The 18,453-nt window shown below is 39.8% G+C and overlaps 1 protein-coding gene across 1 annotated transcript in view; it reads right to left on the bottom strand.

Annotated features, from left to right (window-relative positions):
- Positions 1 to 18,453, bottom strand: part of Cenpe (centromere protein E) — a 63,029-nt gene that overhangs the window by 39,734 nt on the left and 4,842 nt on the right. Inside the window, exons 5-18 of the mRNA XM_029537938.1 lie at positions 17,571 to 17,690; positions 16,812 to 16,893; positions 16,587 to 16,654; positions 16,439 to 16,504; positions 12,511 to 12,562; positions 10,251 to 10,338; positions 8,126 to 8,255; positions 6,364 to 6,483; positions 5,042 to 5,200; positions 3,752 to 3,908; positions 2,905 to 2,993; positions 1,287 to 1,454; positions 583 to 657; positions 279 to 398 (exon numbers count right to left, since the gene is read on the bottom strand). Of these exons, the coding sequence (XP_029393798.1) occupies positions 279 to 398; positions 583 to 657; positions 1,287 to 1,454; positions 2,905 to 2,993; positions 3,752 to 3,908; positions 5,042 to 5,200; positions 6,364 to 6,483; positions 8,126 to 8,255; positions 10,251 to 10,338; positions 12,511 to 12,562; positions 16,439 to 16,504; positions 16,587 to 16,654; positions 16,812 to 16,893; positions 17,571 to 17,690 (1,494 nt within the window). The remainder of the gene's footprint in view (positions 1 to 278; positions 399 to 582; positions 658 to 1,286; positions 1,455 to 2,904; positions 2,994 to 3,751; positions 3,909 to 5,041; positions 5,201 to 6,363; positions 6,484 to 8,125; positions 8,256 to 10,250; positions 10,339 to 12,510; positions 12,563 to 16,438; positions 16,505 to 16,586; positions 16,655 to 16,811; positions 16,894 to 17,570; positions 17,691 to 18,453) is intronic.

The raw sequence follows: 18,453 nt of genomic DNA, 5'->3' as shown, positions 1-18,453 counted from the left end.
ACTACTAACCAGCCCACCAACCAATCAACCCACCCACCAACCTAGAGGAGAAAAAGACAAAACTATTGAAGCAACTACTTCAACTCTCTCTTGGTAAAAGGTAGATGACACTAAGAGTTCATTAATCAATGAAAGAATTATGCTCATATTAAATCTCGTTAAATTGACTATAACGAAGCCTGGTGCACAGCTGGCTCTAAAGTATAACCATTTATCTAGTATAATCATATACTAGAAATGCCCAATCCATCACACATCAAAAGAAAACTAGATTTTACCGATGCGTATGATAGGTCTATCTTCATCTTTTCCGACTTCTGGACATCTATGTATCCCTGCAGGTTCTTAATCTGCTCCTCTTTTTCTTTAAGAAGCTTCACTTTTGAACTTAGGTCATTCTAAAAGAATCAAAGAACAGTGAAACTCAATTTAATACACGATTTGAATTTAGAGTAAGAAATACTTGTATTTAAATTTTACTAGTATTTAAAATATAATTTCTCTATTTTCTGTAGACATGTTGAATTACATGCAATTTAAATTGTAGTTACTTATGAGAGAAATACTAAGAGAAATGTTTACCTCAAGCTCTTGATTATATTCTTCTGCATGTTTAATTAAATTCTTTAAGTTGGAAACTTCATGCATTAGTTGCATCTGTGAGAGCACGTGAACAGGAAACAGCAAATCAATTAATTGTTAACACAGAAAAAAAAAAAAAAAAAAAGAAAAAGAAAAAAAGGCAGAGAGAAGGAAAACCAAAGAAAGCATTCTTTACTGCTTTAGGACACCCAGCATAAAAGGGACTGGGAGATTACCTGTTCAAACTACTGTAACAGGAAACCCAAGAAGTAGGGACTGGAGAGTTGGTTCAGCAGTCAGGAGGATTAGCTCTCTTCCAGAGAACCCAAGTTTGGTTCCCTGCATTCCCCATTGTCAGACAGCTCACAATCACTTGCAACTGCAGCTCTACTAGATCTGATGCCTCTCTGGGCAGCCACACTCATAACATACACATACCTAATAAACACTTACACACTGACACACACCAACAAGTAATAAATACTAACACGATAGTAAAACAATCCAAAAAGTACCATCTAGACAAACCCAAACCCACAAAACAAGTTACAAGTGCAACAGAAAACAAATCTGGCTATTTTAAAAAGAATTTAAATTGTATACGCACATGAAAACCAGCAATATCTCAATCTTAGAAATCAATGTTTTATGAGAATATACTTTTGACAAACATGTTTTAAGTTCAGTATTTCTATTTCTCTTACCTCTTGATCTCTTTCTTCTTTTTGTTCTAGAAATTCAAATTCCTCTAACTCATTTTTTTCTTTTAATTTCAATTTCAAGTCTTCATTTTCTCTTCTTAGCTGTTCATAGTCTAATACCAGATCATTATATTGAGCATCTGGTGAGTTCAACTCACTTTCTAGGTTTCCCTATTACAAAGAGAAACAAATTTTCAATCAGAGAAAATGCAGATATATTTTTTAATTGCTTACTCAACTAAAATATAGACAAACTGAAAATCAACTCAACTTTGACCCAGTTGATATAAGCCATTATCTTCTTTAACATCTGTGTAATCTCCCTAACTTGAAACAGGTAGATTAACTGAAGATCATTAAGTAATAAATCTGCCTGTGAGAGACAGGGAAAGGCCAATTAACTGTGAAAAATGTGAATAACAGAGAAGCCCACCTGACCCCCACAGTAACCCTTCATTTGCCTGCTCGTCTGACTTGTTTCTGAGAGGGCTAGAAAGAAACAGAAATGTCATGGACAACTTCTAAGCTCGTAATGGTTACCATGTTTAACCATGCTATCCCTAGGAAAGATCATTTCTATTTTCTATGCTACTTTGATAAAAACTATAACAGAGGGGGAAAAACAACTTAATATAGGATTTTTAGTTATTTATTTTTGTTGTTTTTGTTATTTTTCTTGAGTCACATTTTAAAATTTTAGTTTAAAGGCGTTTTGAGTACTTTGCCAGAACGTATGAAAGTGCATACTGCACGTGCCTGTGGAGGTCAGAGATGGAGTTGGTTCCCCAGGAACTGAAGTTACAGATAGCTGTGAGCTGCCAGGTAGGTGTTGGAACTGAGCCTGGGTCCTCTGCAAGAACAGCCAGTGCTCTAGCTGCTGAGTCGTCTCTCCAAACCCTCTACATATTTTTTAAAGTAACAAATCCTAGAATGTGTGAGGAACACAGACCCTCTACTGTGGTTATCAGCAATTAGTTACCAGAACTACAGGAAGCACTGATGATATATCCAAAATAAAGGCAAAAACTTCTTTACTGCACACATTTAGACAACTTTACTGTACATCTGAGACTCTTGTCACTTTTAAATCAGTATTGCTCTCAAGAAATTTCTCTAAATATAAAACTTGAAACTATTTACAGATCCTAAGATTTGACAGTAAGAGTCATAAGCAGGTTCCCACCGATTAGCCCACACCTGCTTTCCACAATGCTTAGTCTAGTTCTAGATATCACACAGCTGTCAATCAGATATAAAAGGAGATATTCCCTATGATTAAATTTGTCTCTGATATTAAGTCAGGCAGGGTGAACTATTAACATTGATATAGTTGTTAGCACATCTAGCAAGAGATCTACATGCAGCTCAGTACAACTACATGCCACTCTTCCAGTGACTCCAGGTTCTGTTGCCAATACTCAAAAGGCAGCTTAAAACCATCTATAATTCTGGTTCCAGAGGCTGTGAGGTCCTCTGCTGAGTCTGCAGGCACCAGATGTGTTGTGGTACACATAAACAGAGGCAAAACATGCACACATGTAAAATAAAGTTCTTAAAAAAGAAAAAAAGCCCAAACTAACACAAGCCTAAGGGCAGGCACTCTATGGACTATTAACATTACCTTGCTTAGGAACATTGTTGCCAAGCTCCACTCTACCTCAGCCAGCGACTCAAGAGTGTTATTGAACGCTTCAGACTCGGAAGAGGGTGCTGTAAGTAGAAAAGATGCCCTTCATGAATAGATTTACTATAAGTTTTGCATAAAATAAAAATGAGATTAATAAAGAATTCTGACCAGATGTAAACTCAAATTAACTTATACTCAGGTATGAATGCCAAGAACATGTCAACAACAGATGTGACCATGTGTCTTATTATTGCATGAATTAAGAAAGTTAGCTGGAATTTGTGATAAAATGAAGATCTTTGAAACAGTATAGATAAAAATGACAAATTCTACATCTGAGATTTGACCATTATCAGTACATTAAAATGTCCCTAAAGATGAGTACAATGCTAGAGATATAATTTTGAAACACTGTCCTATATAACTGATATAAATAACAGTCTGAGGACTAGAGTCACCTTGGCTGGATGTTATGCAAACACTGGACCATTTTAACTGAACCTAAGAGCAAAAATCACCCCAACCCCTTGACTTGTATGCTTTAACTGCAGCCTATTATTTTGTTTTTGACAGGGTCTTACTATAACTCAGGCTAGCTCTGAATTCTTGGCAGTCCTGCCTTTGTCTCTCAAGTGCTGGTATTACAAACTGAAGGCACTGACCTTGACTTACAATGCATCACTCTTAAGAGGTTTGGAATTAACAGAATCTTATGAATGCTCACCACTGTAGCCACATCTGACATACATACTTTATTGAACCCCGTGTCTATTAGTGCCCTGCCCTTAGGGTCTATTTACAGAAATATGACGTCACGTGGCTCCTCTTAAACAGTACTCACCACTCTCTCCAAACGCCACGATAGAATTTTCTTTCAGAGAAGTCTCAGAAGTTTTACGTTTTCTTCTTGTTATGCTTGTTGGGACTTTAAATTCCTTTTCATAGTTTGAAGCCTTCATCTTGCCATAGCACCAAGTAACTCTTCGCTTCCTTTTAATCTTAAAACACAAAAAATAACTAAACAAATCAAGATTATTTCAAACAGACCTAAAGTCAGACAAGGAGATTCGTTCTTATTTTTTATAGCTTTACTTATTTTAAACACCATGATAGAAATAAAAGTCTGGTTTATTTGAGGATTCCAAGAGAACACACTGAACTTGGTCATAGAACTCACACTTACACTGTACAAGCCCTGGGTTAAATTCCAGGAAGGTAAACAAGATACAAATTTAAGCACATTTGTCAATTATAGGATTAAGTACTGATTCTAAAATTAAGTTCATCTCTTTCCTCCTACCCAGACCGTGTCCCTCTGTTAAATCCAACAGTCCACCCTGACACTGTAAAGCAGTTTTCGTCCTTACCACAGAACCTAAGATTGCTCTTGCAAACAAGTCACCGCTGTACTGTTTCCACTGCCAAGGAACAAATCCCAAACATCTAAGTCCAGTCCTGCTTGGTTTCTCTCTCAATTATTTCTCTAATTTTCCAGTTTCCTCCCCTTCCAGAGTCATAGTTCTCAGAGGTTGTCAGCTTATTTGATAGATACAGACAGTAGCTTTGCTTTTCTAAACTGCAATTTTGATGTCACCTACAAGGCTCTGTTGTCCTTAGCACATTGCCACATTCAAATTCCTCAACGTGCTTTGCTATGCCCTGGCCACTGTGCATTAATTAAGGTCAAGGTATATCTATCCCGTACTTGCAACCCTCTAAGCTTTTGGTCATGCGTACTTTCTCTTCAAGCATCTTCCATTGAGCGGTTCCCTATTCATCTTTTGTTAATCAATAGCTCTTCAATGTCTACAAATCTTCTAATCTAGTGACTTATACTAGAGATTTTAGTTTTGAAGTCATCTTACAGATTTCATTAGCCTTTTCTGAGAATCTTAGTTCAGATGGTCTTTACCGACAGCCTAGAACTTTTAAGTTAGTATCTCAAGTGAGAGTTGGAGAGTGGCAATTCTAACTCACTCCTCAGGTCGGGATGATATACTGCAAATACACAGAATGCTTTAGGTTTTCTCAAGATCCCACAGCAATGGATTAAAAAGTACTTAAACCGTAAGCAGACAGAAAGGGCCTGTTGTTTTCTATTCCCACACGTAAAATGCCATCTTACACACACCTCTAGCTCCTGCTGCAAAGCAGTAGAAGATGATGTCACCAGCATTCGCTTCAGGTTATTAATTTTCTCATCCTGAATTTTCTGAAGTGCATCTTTTTCATCTAGAAGCTGGGCCAGTTGATCCTTTTCCACTTCCTGTGCCCGAGTCTTTGTATTTACCTAAGAAATATTGGGTTATATTAACCATAAATGCAGCAAACTTGAGTCCTTGAAAGTAGCTTCAACAACAGAAAATTATATTTGTATGTAAGTATGAGAACTTTAATTTTATTAAAATATATTTAGTAAAGTATAAATAACTATACATATAAATTTATATAAAAATATTACATTACTATATAATATTATATACATAATTTTATTATAGACTAGATATTATCTACCTGCAAGATCCCAACACATAGTTACCAAAGCCAATAGTTTCTCAAACTTAAGAGATAAAATACATTTCTTCTCATTATGCTACTGTGTGTCATGTGAGGGGATTGTTAATTTTATTAATTACCTATGAAGATATGAGTAGGTAGGAAATTCACAGAAAGTGAAATTTGAAACTGACTGTAAAAGAAGAGATGGTTTTGTTTCATTTGACATTTCAGCTCATTAAAAAATATTCCTAAAGTGAAAGGTTTTATGAGATGTGGGAGCATGATGGTTATAATGTCTGAGGTGGAATGACAGGTTGATCAGTCTATGTTTAGAGGGCTAGCCCCTGCTCTAGCGTAGGAGGCATTCAGGAGAGTGTCAAAATATACAAGGTAGCTTTAGCTCACTGTACATGCATATATAGACATAGGGTCCCTTAACATAGCTTAATAATTTCAAGACACCAATAATTTTAAGAACCCACCCTCCTATGTATTTATTTAGAGTAGATGTAGTCTCAGCTGGTCTAGAAATTGGTACACGGCAAAGGATAATCCTCAACTCCCTGATTTTTCTACCTCCAACTTCAAGGCCCTAATGCTATAGACAGCCACCACCATGCTTTCTCTGAGGTGCTGGGCATTGAGCTGAGGGCTTTACACACACCAGGCAGTCACCCCACCAACTTAATGACATCTCCAACTGTCAGAAACAAGGTATTTTGTAGTGGATTTCTTTGGTTGTTGCTGGAGATGGACCTTGTGTAAGCAAGGCGACATCCTACCATCCTATTTCTAAAGCGAGAATTTTATGAACTCAATTATTTTAAGTTAAAACCTGCTTGTTTTAAAATTAAGTTACAGAAATTCAGATATTTATACATTTATAGTTTCTTAGGCAAATCTCCATTACTCTATATTGGCTTAGTCCTTTACCAAAATAAAAACCATACGTACCTCCTCTAATTGTTTTCTAAGATCCAGTATTTCTCTTCTGTATCTTTTCAAGAGAGCTTCATCATTTGACACTTCATTAACATGAGGAGTATTCTTCATATACTTAGCAGTGCTGGCAAACTGGGACAAAACATAAAAGTATAAGATGTTCAATGCTAAAATAATTCCAATTATTAATAATACCCTAGTATTGCAAACCAACTTTCATTGCAAAAAGAGACAGCACACCTGGCTGAAAGGACACGCCCTTCCTTTCATTCTAGTGTCTGTCTGTCTGTCTGTCTCTCTTTTTTGGTGGGGGTGGTGAAGTATATATGTGATGTGTTCGTGTGTGTAGGTACACATGTGTGCATATGTGTGTGTGTGTGTGTGTGTGTGTGTGTATAAAAGACAAGGGTTGCTCAGTATCTTCCTCCATTGCCTCACCTTCTTTACTAAGGCAAGAATTTTTTTTCTCAGATTATTGAAAGTGAAAGCCATCATATGCCAAATACTCAGGTTCAAATTAATTTCAAAATATATACAGGCATGTAATGACCTTAAAAATGAGAAAACTGGATCGGAAACTGCACAGAGCTACAAGTGACTGATGGAACTGAATTGAAAATCAAGGGCGTCATCTATTACAAATTGTTTCCCCTCGGTGCCAACATTCAACTGACTCACAATCATGTAGACCTTTGAAGAGCAAGGATCCTTACTGAGCCTGGAGCTTGCTCATCTGGCCTTCTGAGAGCAGAACTGCAGGAGAGCAGCTACGTCTGCCCAGCTTGGGTGCTGGGAATCTGAACTCTGGTCCTTACACTAGTGAAGGAAGTGCTCAGTCCTCTGAGCATCTCTTTAGCTCCCAGGACCCGAGTCTTATTAGTCAATTTACTAACTCAAGGTAATCATGTTGGAAGCCACGTCTCACCTACTTTATAACCTCTGTGGGGCTGGCAGTCCCTTGACCCAGTACTCAATGACTCATTTTTTTCCTTTTCTAGACAGAAGCTTGTTAAATGTCTCAGATTGGCCCAAATCAAACTCAGAGCAATTATCTTGTTTCTGCCTCCCAACCCGTCTTAATTTATTTTCTATTTTACAAAGAGTGTTTTATGTTACTGAGGCTGGTCCCTCTGCTTTAGTGTCTTAAATACTGGGATTTGGGGCATGTGCCACCAAGCCCAGCTTTAAAGCATTAAAAAACACTTTTCCCACAATGGGAAAACTCGGGGTCTGTGCATGCGATGCAAGCATTTTACCAAGCTACACTCACCCAACCCTGCAACAGCTAAAGCAAGGGTAGAAGCCGATCTTAGGGTGAACACTGACTCCCTCACCAAGAAAGCTGCTATAGTAACTTGTTTGCTATTTTCTTTTCTTTTTAAATAGAAAATTCAGACCTTCAGCTCATCTGCAGCTTACAGTTAGTAGAAATTCACTAAATGTTTGGTTACACACACATTATATATATTTAGATTCTTATTTGTGGCAGGTAACACTTTTTTGTTGTTGTTGTTGCTGTTTATAAATCTGATAAAAAGCTTCTAGTTACCATGTATCAACAGAAAGAAACATGAGTTATTTAAAGAAAATATCAAACTGTTCAAAGTATTGGCTGTGCCCCAAACTACAGAGATGGGATACAAATTACTGAAGCCTTGGAAAATTAAATTAAGAATGCTATTTATTAGACTGTACAAATGACCTGTCAGTGCGTTAGATGACCTTTTCTCCTTAAAGCTGCTAATTCCTACAGTGCACTGACATGAGAACTCACCTGGAGGGTGGTCAGGGTTTCATCAAGTGAAGCTGCAGTGATTGTGCAGATGATGCGTGTCTTCGCATTTCCTCCCAAGGAATTCTGAAGAATTCGTGTTAATTTGCTATCTCGGTAATTTATGAAACCCCTTAGTAAGAAACAAGTGTGGGAAGAAAAAGGTTGAGAATGTATGGAGAAATGTTTTCCTTTAAAAAGATTAATACTAGAGGAATGGATACAGAAACTGTGGTACATTTACAAAATGGAGTACTACTCAGCTATTAAAAACAATGAATTTATGAAATTCTTGGGCAAATGGATGTATCTGGAGGATATCATCCTTAGTGAGGTAAGCCAATCACAAAAAGTCACTAGATATGCACTCACTGATAAGCAGATATTAGCCCAGAAACTTAGAATACCCAAGATACATTATGCAAAACAGAAGAAAACCAAGAAGGACGACCACTGGGTGGATACTTCATTCCTCCTTAGAATAAGGAACAAAATACTCATGAAAGGATATAGGTACAGAGACAAAATTTAGAGCTAAGATGAAAGGATGGACTATCCAGAGACTACCCCATTCGGGAGTCCATCCCATCATCAGCCACCAAACCTAGATACTAATGCACATGCCAGCAAGATTCTGCTGAAGGGACCCTGATATTGTGGACTCTTGTGAGGCTATGCCAGTGCCTGGCAAACCCAGAAGTGGATGCTCACAGCCAGCTATTGGATGGAACACAGGGTCCCCAATGGAGGAGCTAGAGAAAGTACCCAAGGAGCTGAAGGGGGCTGCAACCCTGTAGGTGGAACAACAATATGAACTAACCAGTATCCCCTGAGCTCGTGTCTCTAGCTGCATATGTAGCAGAAGATGGCCTAATCAGCCATCATTGGGAAGAGAGGCCCCTTGGTCTTGTAAACTTTATATGACCCAGCACATGGCAAGGCCTGGGCCAAGTAGTGGGAGTGGGTGGGTAGGGGAGCAGAGGTGGGGGGAGGGGTATAGGAAACTTTTGGGATAGCATTTGAAATGTAAATAAAGAAAATAATAAAAAATAAAAAAAAAATAAAAAGATTAATACTCAGTCATAATTTTATAAATTAAATTATTTTTACAGGTTGTATAGGGCAGATCACACTGCTAACAAAATACTTTAGGAAATAAACTCAAGTTAGATTTAAATGCATAAGAAACTATGCTCATAAATTGTGTATAACATATTCTAATAAAAAGACAAAGGAAAAAGAGAAAAAAAGAAAAAAAGGAAAGGGTTCTTTAGACTGGTGAGATGGCTCGGTGGGTAAAGGCACCCGTGCTAAGATCTGAAGCCTTAATTAAGTCAGACCCTTGGGACCTACAAGGTGACAGGAGAGAAATGTTTCCCAACAGCTGTCCTCTGATGACCAATTGTGTGCGCAAAATTAAAAAATAAAACAAAATTGTAGGCCAAGGGCTCTCTGGGCAGACAGTTAAAAGTAGGACAGGGGTACAGACCATGGTGAGCCTGGGGTGTGGGCAGAGGTCCCCATCGCCTGGGCTCTGACTCATGGGGTGTGTACAGCATCACCCGTGGAAAGGCCTCAGGGAAGTGGCTGGGGCAGCAGGCCAAATGGCCCAGGGCTCCCACATTCTTAGGAGCATGTAGACATGTGAAGCTGTACAACCGAAACTATCCCAGCAATGACCTTGCACAGCACATGTGCACTAGAATGTCACTGCATTCTGTAAAAACACACAATCACCACATCTCAAAGGAACACACATGCTTAAAAAAGTTAGCCTACAGCTGGGCAGTGGTGGCGCATGCCTTTAATCCTAGCACTCGGGAGGCAGAGGCAGGCGGATTTCTGAGTTCAAGGCCAGCGCCAGCTTGGTCTACAAAGTGAGTTCCAGGAGAGCCAGGGCTATAAAGAGAAACCCTGTCTCGAAAAAACCAAAAAAAAAAAAAAAACCAAAAGAAAAATAAATAATAATAAATAAAACTAAAAATGAAAAACCCCAAAAAGTTAGCTTACAAAAATCCAAAACCTTTTGAAAGTGTAGAAGAAATCAACACACTTGATTATGATTAAAATATTACAATTTTCAATCTAATAGAAAACCATTAAGAAGTAAGTATATAATGAAACTTACCCAACCTGTTCATCACTGAGTTTCTTAATCACTTGTCCCAAAATAAACAAGTTCCGATTTATAAAACAGCCCTCCTTCAATCGCACACCTGAATCAAACATGTAAAAATGAACCTCTGTACTAGACAAAGCTGGCTTGTGAGCTGTGAGGACTCGGATGCTACATTGGGTGCTGAAGCCTACTCTGCGGGCTCCGGCGGAACTCACGGTTAACCCTAAGCAATCCTCTCACTAGGGTGCTTACATCTCCAGTCAAGCAGAAATGGCATCAGCTGAGAGAAAACATCATCAAATAAGTGACTAAGCGGAGGAAAACCGGCCTGCTCCCCAAGGTCCTCCTTCTAACTGCTCAGTTCAAGTCAACTTTTTATAAACCTTTAAATAAAGGTAATCACAGACTTCCAACCAAACGCCAGGACTGTTTCTTTTTAAACTGTTCATATGCTTACATGATTCAAACAGCTAAAGGGAAAATGCAAACCTGGAAAAGGCACACGTCCACTTCCCCGTTCAGACAGTTCTCCCCACTAGAAGCCTAGCACTCCCTTGCTTTGTCTTTCAGACTCAATCACACCCATATAAACTCATCTTCCTTCCCTTTCCTATATGTCCTATTTATGCTTCCTTGTACTTTGCCTTTTTCCTTGAAAATGTAAAATTCCCTATCAGTAAAGGTTGGTCTTCATTTTACATCATCTAACTCCAGGTATATTGACCCCAGTTTCATGGGCCCACTGAAAGACACAGGATTACAATGCACAGCTTCTACAAAACCACTGTGACAAATAATTAGGGGCCAATGTTATTTCTGCTACGTTAGTTACCTGTGGGGTGTAAGCTCTTCTCACAGTGCATGCCAGGAGTGCCAGCATGAGTAAGCTGTGCAGTATAAAGCCCCAGTTACTCCTTTCCATCAGGATTTACTGTTGCCAGCCTTTCTTTTCTACTTCTAGACTTTGTGTAGTAGACAGTCAGCCTTGCCCACTGTAGACTGAATTTTAATGTAAAACACTCACTTTCTTTCCTTTCCTTGAGATAGTATCTCCCTGTGGATCCCAGGCTAGCCTCCAACTGCAGCCCTCCCTGCTTAGCTTCCTGAGTGCTGGGGGTTACAGGTGTGGACCTGGGCTGACAACCCAATCAGTATGACACAAGTCTAGTTACTGGAGCTCCACTCTACAGGCTGGGGGGCTGAATCTCCATCACTATCTTCAGATTGGTCTCAGATAGTCTTGCCTGCTTCCCATACACATTCCAAATCAATGTATCTAGTTTAAACACAAAAACATACGTTTGATTTAATTAGAAATATTTTAAATCGAGGAGTTGGAGAGATGGCTCAGCGGTTAAGAGCACTGACTGCTCTTCCAGAGGTTCCGAGTTCAATTCTCAGCAACCACATGGTGGCTCACAACCATCTGTAATAAGATCTGATGCCCTCTTCTGGTGTGTCTGAAGAAAGCTACAGTGTACTCACATAAGTAAAATAAACAAATAAATCTTTAAAAAAATAGTTTAAATCTAGAACACATACACATATAATTGCTATCTTTACAGGTGTGCTTTTTCATTAAGTCTTTATACCTCTGAGTTTTAAAAACTTTACATTAGTTTTATACAACCTTTGAGTATTTTCCTAGATAACACATTAAAACGGTCTAGTCTTTCTGTCCACTAAAATATTCAAACTGGTTCTTGCTTATGAGAGTTATTAGCAGTTCATTTGGACCTTACTACCTTTTATTTGGCCTTCCTTAGGTTTCATCACTCATATAAGGTGAATGGGATGAACCAAATGGTCAACCACATCATGAAAGTTTAGAACCCATCTAGTTACATCTGGCCCCATGTTGCAGCTATTCCTATGGACACATCTGGGAGTTCGGCAGTTCAGATACTAACTAGAGCCTTCTGGGAATGGTTTTCATTATTGTTCTTCATGTCCTGGAAGGGAAAGCTCTCTGAAGTATGGTGTCAAGGTAAATAGCAAAGTAGAGCCTCAGCCTGTTCGCCCTAGAAGGAAGGCTGCCTCCCACTCCTTTCCTAACTTTCTAACTGATTAAGAAAGCTTAGATGGCTCTCACAGTACATCCTTGGGCTTCCCAGCTACAAAGCACTATCAACTACATAACTGAAGCTTAAGTTGGTACTGTAGGTCAAAGTAATGAAGCTTGATTTTTATAATAAAGACTTTCATATGGCAGTCATGAATTATCAGTACTTTTAACACAAGTAGTCAGATATTAATAAGTTCTTATTACCTTCAGCTCCTGTTTGAGCAGCTCTTTCACTGCCTGCAAGATCAACCAAATTCTGTAGGACAGATGAAAATAGTTTAGGAGGGGTAACTACAAAGAATACATTTTAACTCAGTAAAGGAATACTTTAAAGACATGGTATATTGGAATGTCCCTCTGACTCCTCATTCCCAGCCTACTCTGTTTATGCCTCTGCTCTTTTCACTGAGCCACGTTGGCCTCCATACCTTGCTCCTTCTTTCTTTATAAACACTCTGTGTGATGGAGGGATGGCCTATCATCCAAACTTTACCAAGGAGGGTGTGATCTTTGCAACCTGGCCTCTGCTGTAGATTTTGTTGTTCCTTTTACTTCTAATGTTTTAGTCCATCCTTATTCAGTATTCAAGAACCAAGGGGAACACTAAACATTCTTCTCAATGGAGCCTTGATATCTTAACCCATCTTCTCGCACACCTAAGATGACTACATCCTTAACTGCATGTGCAAGCTCGTTAGAGGTCAGGCTTCTTGCAGTACTTATTTTGCTGGGTTGGCCATGTGTGTACCATACTGCACTGTAGCATGGATAAAACATTGATCTCTATTTAATTTTATAAACGACGCTGAAAAACAGGTTATCTGTTACACTCTGGGCAGTGTATTAGGTGCGGAAACAACAGCAGAGCCATGTACATGCTCTGCTCTCACAGACCTTACATTCTACAGAGATGATTTTTGAGAAGAGAGAAGGATATATAAATACATGAGAAGATTCAAAGAGGCAGCTGGCAAAGGGCAAAGAGGGACACAATATGCTTTCTGGAATAGGGGACAGGGAAGGCATGAGACTGGGCCATATGAACGACAAAGAGGGAGTCAGATGAGGACTTAAACAGCAACAGCACTGTATATACAGAAAGGTCAGCATGCTGGTTCCCAATGCAGACCTCCTTAGGGTTATTTGCTACCAACCCAGAAAGGATCTAGCTGCTCATCTGTAAACCCAGAACCTGGGAAGTAAAGGGAGGAGTGCCATGAGTTGCGAGCCAGCCTTGCCTCCCGAGTGAGTTCCAGGCTAGCCCAGATGATGCAGAGTTCTAGGCCACCCTGTCCTAATAAGCCAAAGCAAACATCCACCAAACCCAAGAAAGGACACCGCGGCAACAGTGGTAAATGGATGGCTGTAGGCAGGGGCCAGGGTATGCACTGTCTTGTAAGCAAGACTGAGATCATGCCGGTTCCTAAATGAAAGGAAAGCTACTAGAGAGATTTATGCAGGAGAGTAATAGAGAGTGATCCAACTTCCTACAGGAACACCTGTGGCCCGAGTGCAGCATGGCTGAGGAGGCAAGAGCTGTGCTGAGGCCCAGGCAGAATGCAGTCCTAGGGATGCAGCCTAGGTCAGGACAGCACAAGTATAATGACCCGAGACACAGTAGCAGAGGAGAGGCATCTTCTGTCTGAGCCCAGCACCACGCTCAGGCTGTGGACATTTTCCTAAATGCCCTAAGAGAAGAGACGCTTCCTTTCTCTGTGGTGATTTTCAAGGCTTTACAGGTAGTTATGGCGTATACTGTTCCATGGTCCAAGCTCAATAGTCTTTCTAATTTTCCTTTCACAGTGCCCACTACAGACAGATTATTTAGAGCACACGGTTCAGTGCACACAACGAGTGGAGTGAAAGTGAGTGTTTGTCCCCAGGCACTTAGAGACTGGAGCTGGTAGGGCTTTGGAAGGAAGTTAAGGGATATCGGCTGGGAGTGGCCAGCGCTTGACCAATGAAATGACCCAACACAATAGTATTTAGTATTCTTTTTTTTTTTTTTAAGATTATATGTATGTATGGGTGTATGTATGTATGTATGTATGTATATGAATACACTGTAGCTGTCTTTGGACACACCAGAAGAGGGCATCAGATCCCATTACAGATGTTTGTGAGCCACCATGTGGTTGCTGGGAATTGAACTCAGGACCTCTGGAAGAGCACTCAGTGCTCTTAACCACTGAGCCATCTCTCCAGCCCAGTATTTAGTATTCTTACAAATCTGTATGATGCGCTGAAGAAAGGAAGACTGGAGCCATGCAGGCCACATGCTAGACCACTGTAGTGAATCAAGAGACGTAGTAATTTAGAGTACAATGTACACAGAACTATACCAAGATGTAATCAACTAGGAAATGGGACAACTTCAGAAAGAGTTCACCAAGACTTAGGTTTCCTGCCTTTGTGTAGAAAGTTGTTTTTCTGGGAAAAACCAAACCAAACCAAACCAAAAAACCAAAAAACTCTAAGATGAACAGTTAACTGTGGAAGGAAGGGCTGGTTTTGGATACACTGAGGTTTCAGATACAGGTAGTGTGTACATTAGCACTGAAATCTTGAGGGAGACATGGGTTAGAACTCAGAAACCTTTACTAAAGTAAAGCTTTGCTGTTCATCAATACGGATGAACCTGAAAAGCCACAGAACCCTCTCAATTTCGACAGCTGGGTAAGAGAAGACAATGCAGATAATATACACAATGCAGAGCTTTCAAAACTGGAGAGGGACATTCCCCCAGGCTCGGAGACAATCAGAAAGCAACTGCCTGGAGAGCTAGAAGACAGCTCCAAAAAGAAACACTTCTTTCCTACAGAGTTTCACAGGAGGCAGACAGACAGGCTGGATCCTAAGACACACGCACATGGCAAAGCGGCCAGGAACAAACAAAATAAGCAGGCTAAAAGTATTAGAAGGCCAACCCTATAGGAAGACCAGCAGTCTCAACTGACCTAGAATCTCAGGATCTCTCAGACCGTGAGCCACCATCCAGGCAGCATACACCAAACATACACCAGCTGATACGAGGCCCTGACACATAAACAGCCGAGGACTCAGTCAGAGAAGATGCACCTGACCCTTGAGAGACTTGAGGCCCCAGAGAGTGGGAAGGCCTGGCGGGGTAGGTGGGGTGGATGGGGGGGTAGGTGGGGTGGGGACATCCTTGGAGATGGGAGGGGCGGGGAAATGAGATGAGAAACTGTCAGGTCAGACCAGGAGGGAGATAACGACTAGACTGTAAGAAAAGATTAAACATAATTTTAAAAAAAAAAAAGAGTATTTCAACTAAGAAATGTTAATATCACAAGTCAGACTTGGAAAAGACATGGGCTAGGTAGAGGTTCTGTTAACAAGGTGAAGTTAGGACTACACGTTAGCACCTGCTTTCTCAGAGCTTGGCAGTACCTCAACACTTGGGAGGGTGAGGGAGACAAATTATGATTTTAAAGCACTCCTAGGCTACATGGTGATACCCTGATAAAGAAGGAGGTTAATGGTAGGTTTACTTGTGCGGCAAAAAGCAATGTTTGCATATTGCTCATATTCAGTGACTGTGTAATAAGCAGAGGCTGTGCAATGTGTTATTTTTAAACAACGAACATTATATCTCTTTTCTGTTTAAGAGCTTTATGGTCTAAAATACTGCTCAAGGGCCAGAAGTTGGGGGTGGCATTCAGTGGTAGAACATTGCCTAGCATGTAGGAAGTCCTAAGGCTGACCATTAGATAGTAAAACAAAGTCCCTACCATTTATCAACATGCTTTCTCCCTGTTGCAAACAAATATTTTTCCACCTAGTTTTTTTGTTATCTTAGCAGACAATTCTAAATTACTCTGACTAGGATTTAAGAAACATATCCAAATTCTAAAATTCAGCTCTCAGAAAAGAGAAATAAAGCTCTGACTTTGTCGGTGGTTGGAAGGAGACTCAGCTGAAATTCTGTAGACATCACATTCAGAAACAAAGACGCTCTAACCTTTACACCTGAGGCTGCTCCTACGACCACTCGCTGCCAACTACTGACCCTCTCTTCCTACTTAGCGAACTGTTCTTAGTAAAGCAATCATCTAATAGACAACCCATCTTTTTGGGCCCACACGGAAAGTTATGATTTCTAAACACTCACCAGATGAGACACCTTGACAGAGCCATCCAAATTAGAAGGCTCAGCCTTTTCTCTACTTTCCAGAATCTAGACAGAAAAGACAATTTGTCAAAAATGAGAAAATTCTTCTTTGGAAAGACCAAATATAGGGACAAACAGAATTACCTACCATCCTAAAAATTGTATGAGAACGACTGCTTCTTTGATTCATTTCCGTTTTTCCATAATGTCTGTTCTCTGAAAAAACGAGTTATATCAATTGCATTAATTTAAAATCCAAGACAAACCATGAGGTTTACTTAGCTCAAGTCTAACTTGAAGACTATCTTATTTTAGTTCAATAAAAATGTGACTTTATAGTTTTGATATGACTTTAAAAATTCAGCAGTCTTACTTTCTCCTCTTGTGAGCCATTGCAAAGCCATTTCTGCTGTATAAACCACTTCCTCTGTGAGATCAGAAACATACACATTCCTCTGAAAACAGTATAATCATAAAAAGATTAGAGAAAGAAAGTTTGCTTCCAAAGTTACAATCCATTGTAGAATTTGGCAAAGTAAAAAAATGGAACCATTACTCTGTAGAAAAAGCAACCTATTCACAATTTCCTGTGTACATTGAACACAAAATTATTTTTTTCTTTATAAACTTCATTATTTAAAAACCTTTGCAAATAAATATAAACATTACACACCAAAATTAATCAGCCCCCAAATCTGTGAACTTTCATACACTTAGAACAGGCATTTGGAACAGAATCTTCTTAGTTTATACTTTCTGTATCAAATACACTTTATACCCTTAGTCACCTTAATTCACCAAGGTTTTAATAAATTCATCCACTTGCTACATGACCCTGTCCCAGTATAACTGGAACCTCTTCCTCCCCCTTGCTTTATCGGCCCCCAAATCACTATCAACCCCCATCACTGTTCCAACATGACTTAGTAAGGTGACTCATTTAGTTAATTCAGGCCATCTGTGTGGCTACTGAATATAAATTGGGTCGTCTGGAGCTAGACACACAGGGAAGCAATCAGTGACTTTTCTCTCCCTGCTTGTAGGCCCCCGAACACCATCTCTGGCCCTACGTGACTGCTGATAGACCCATTCTTGGGCTGACCCAATGCAGTCCTCCAGATCTTTTACTCACGTTGATGTCTTCCCGAATTATCAAAGGTTTTATTTTCTGAGCATTACAGAGTAAGTCTGTAATGGTTTCATTGTAGATCTCCATGTAAGAAACTCGTAGGAGAAATTCTCTCTCAGGAAACTAGGAGAAAACAGCATGTGTCAAACATCAGAAAATACCCCATTTATAAATCAGCGCTGTCCATCTGTCCATTCACACCGAGAATCAAGAGCCCAGGAAAAAGTTAGCTGTAAAGCCAACAGGACCCCGGTGCTATTTTGACAGTAGGCAGAAAAACAGTATTTCAGGATAATGAAAACGACAGTACAGTGAGGAAGAAGGCGCCCAGGCCCACTGCCTAGGCTACAACGAAAGCTCTGAAGCTAGATGCTCTTACCTTAATGAAAATGCTCATCTAAAAGCAAGCTCACCCAACAGACATAGGTGTGGCCCACCGCTTTCATCCTCTTTAACTCACATCTACATCCTAAGAATTACTAGTAACTTGACAAGGCTACTGTGGAACTAATAGCTCTTCTGATAGGATTCCCTAGGGCTTAACTTGGTTTACTTTTTGTTGGAAATACTGTGAGTCAGTGCTCTGCTTTCCCCTTTTCTCTTTCGTTGTCACAGAGAACAGCAACTGCTCCTCAGCTGACACGACTGAACTCTGTGCGCTAGGAAGCCTGAGGTTACCACCTTCTTCTTTTTTTTTAATTTCAACTGTGATGTTTATTTTTACACATAATTTTTTTATTATTATTTTCTTCATTTACATTTCAAATGCTATTCCGAAAGTTCCCCATACCCTCCCACTCCCACTTCTTGGCCCTGGCCTTCCCCTGTGCTGGGTCATATAAAGTTTGCAAGACCAAGGGGCCTCTCTTCCCAATGATGGCCGATT

The sequence above is a fragment of the Mus pahari genome, chromosome 4 (assembly GCF_900095145.1).
Source record: "Mus pahari chromosome 4, PAHARI_EIJ_v1.1, whole genome shotgun sequence".
NCBI classification, from domain to species: domain Eukaryota; kingdom Metazoa; phylum Chordata; class Mammalia; order Rodentia; family Muridae; genus Mus; species Mus pahari.
The sequence above is the reverse complement of the archived record's forward strand: the minus strand, read 5'-3'. Positions and strand labels throughout refer to the sequence as shown.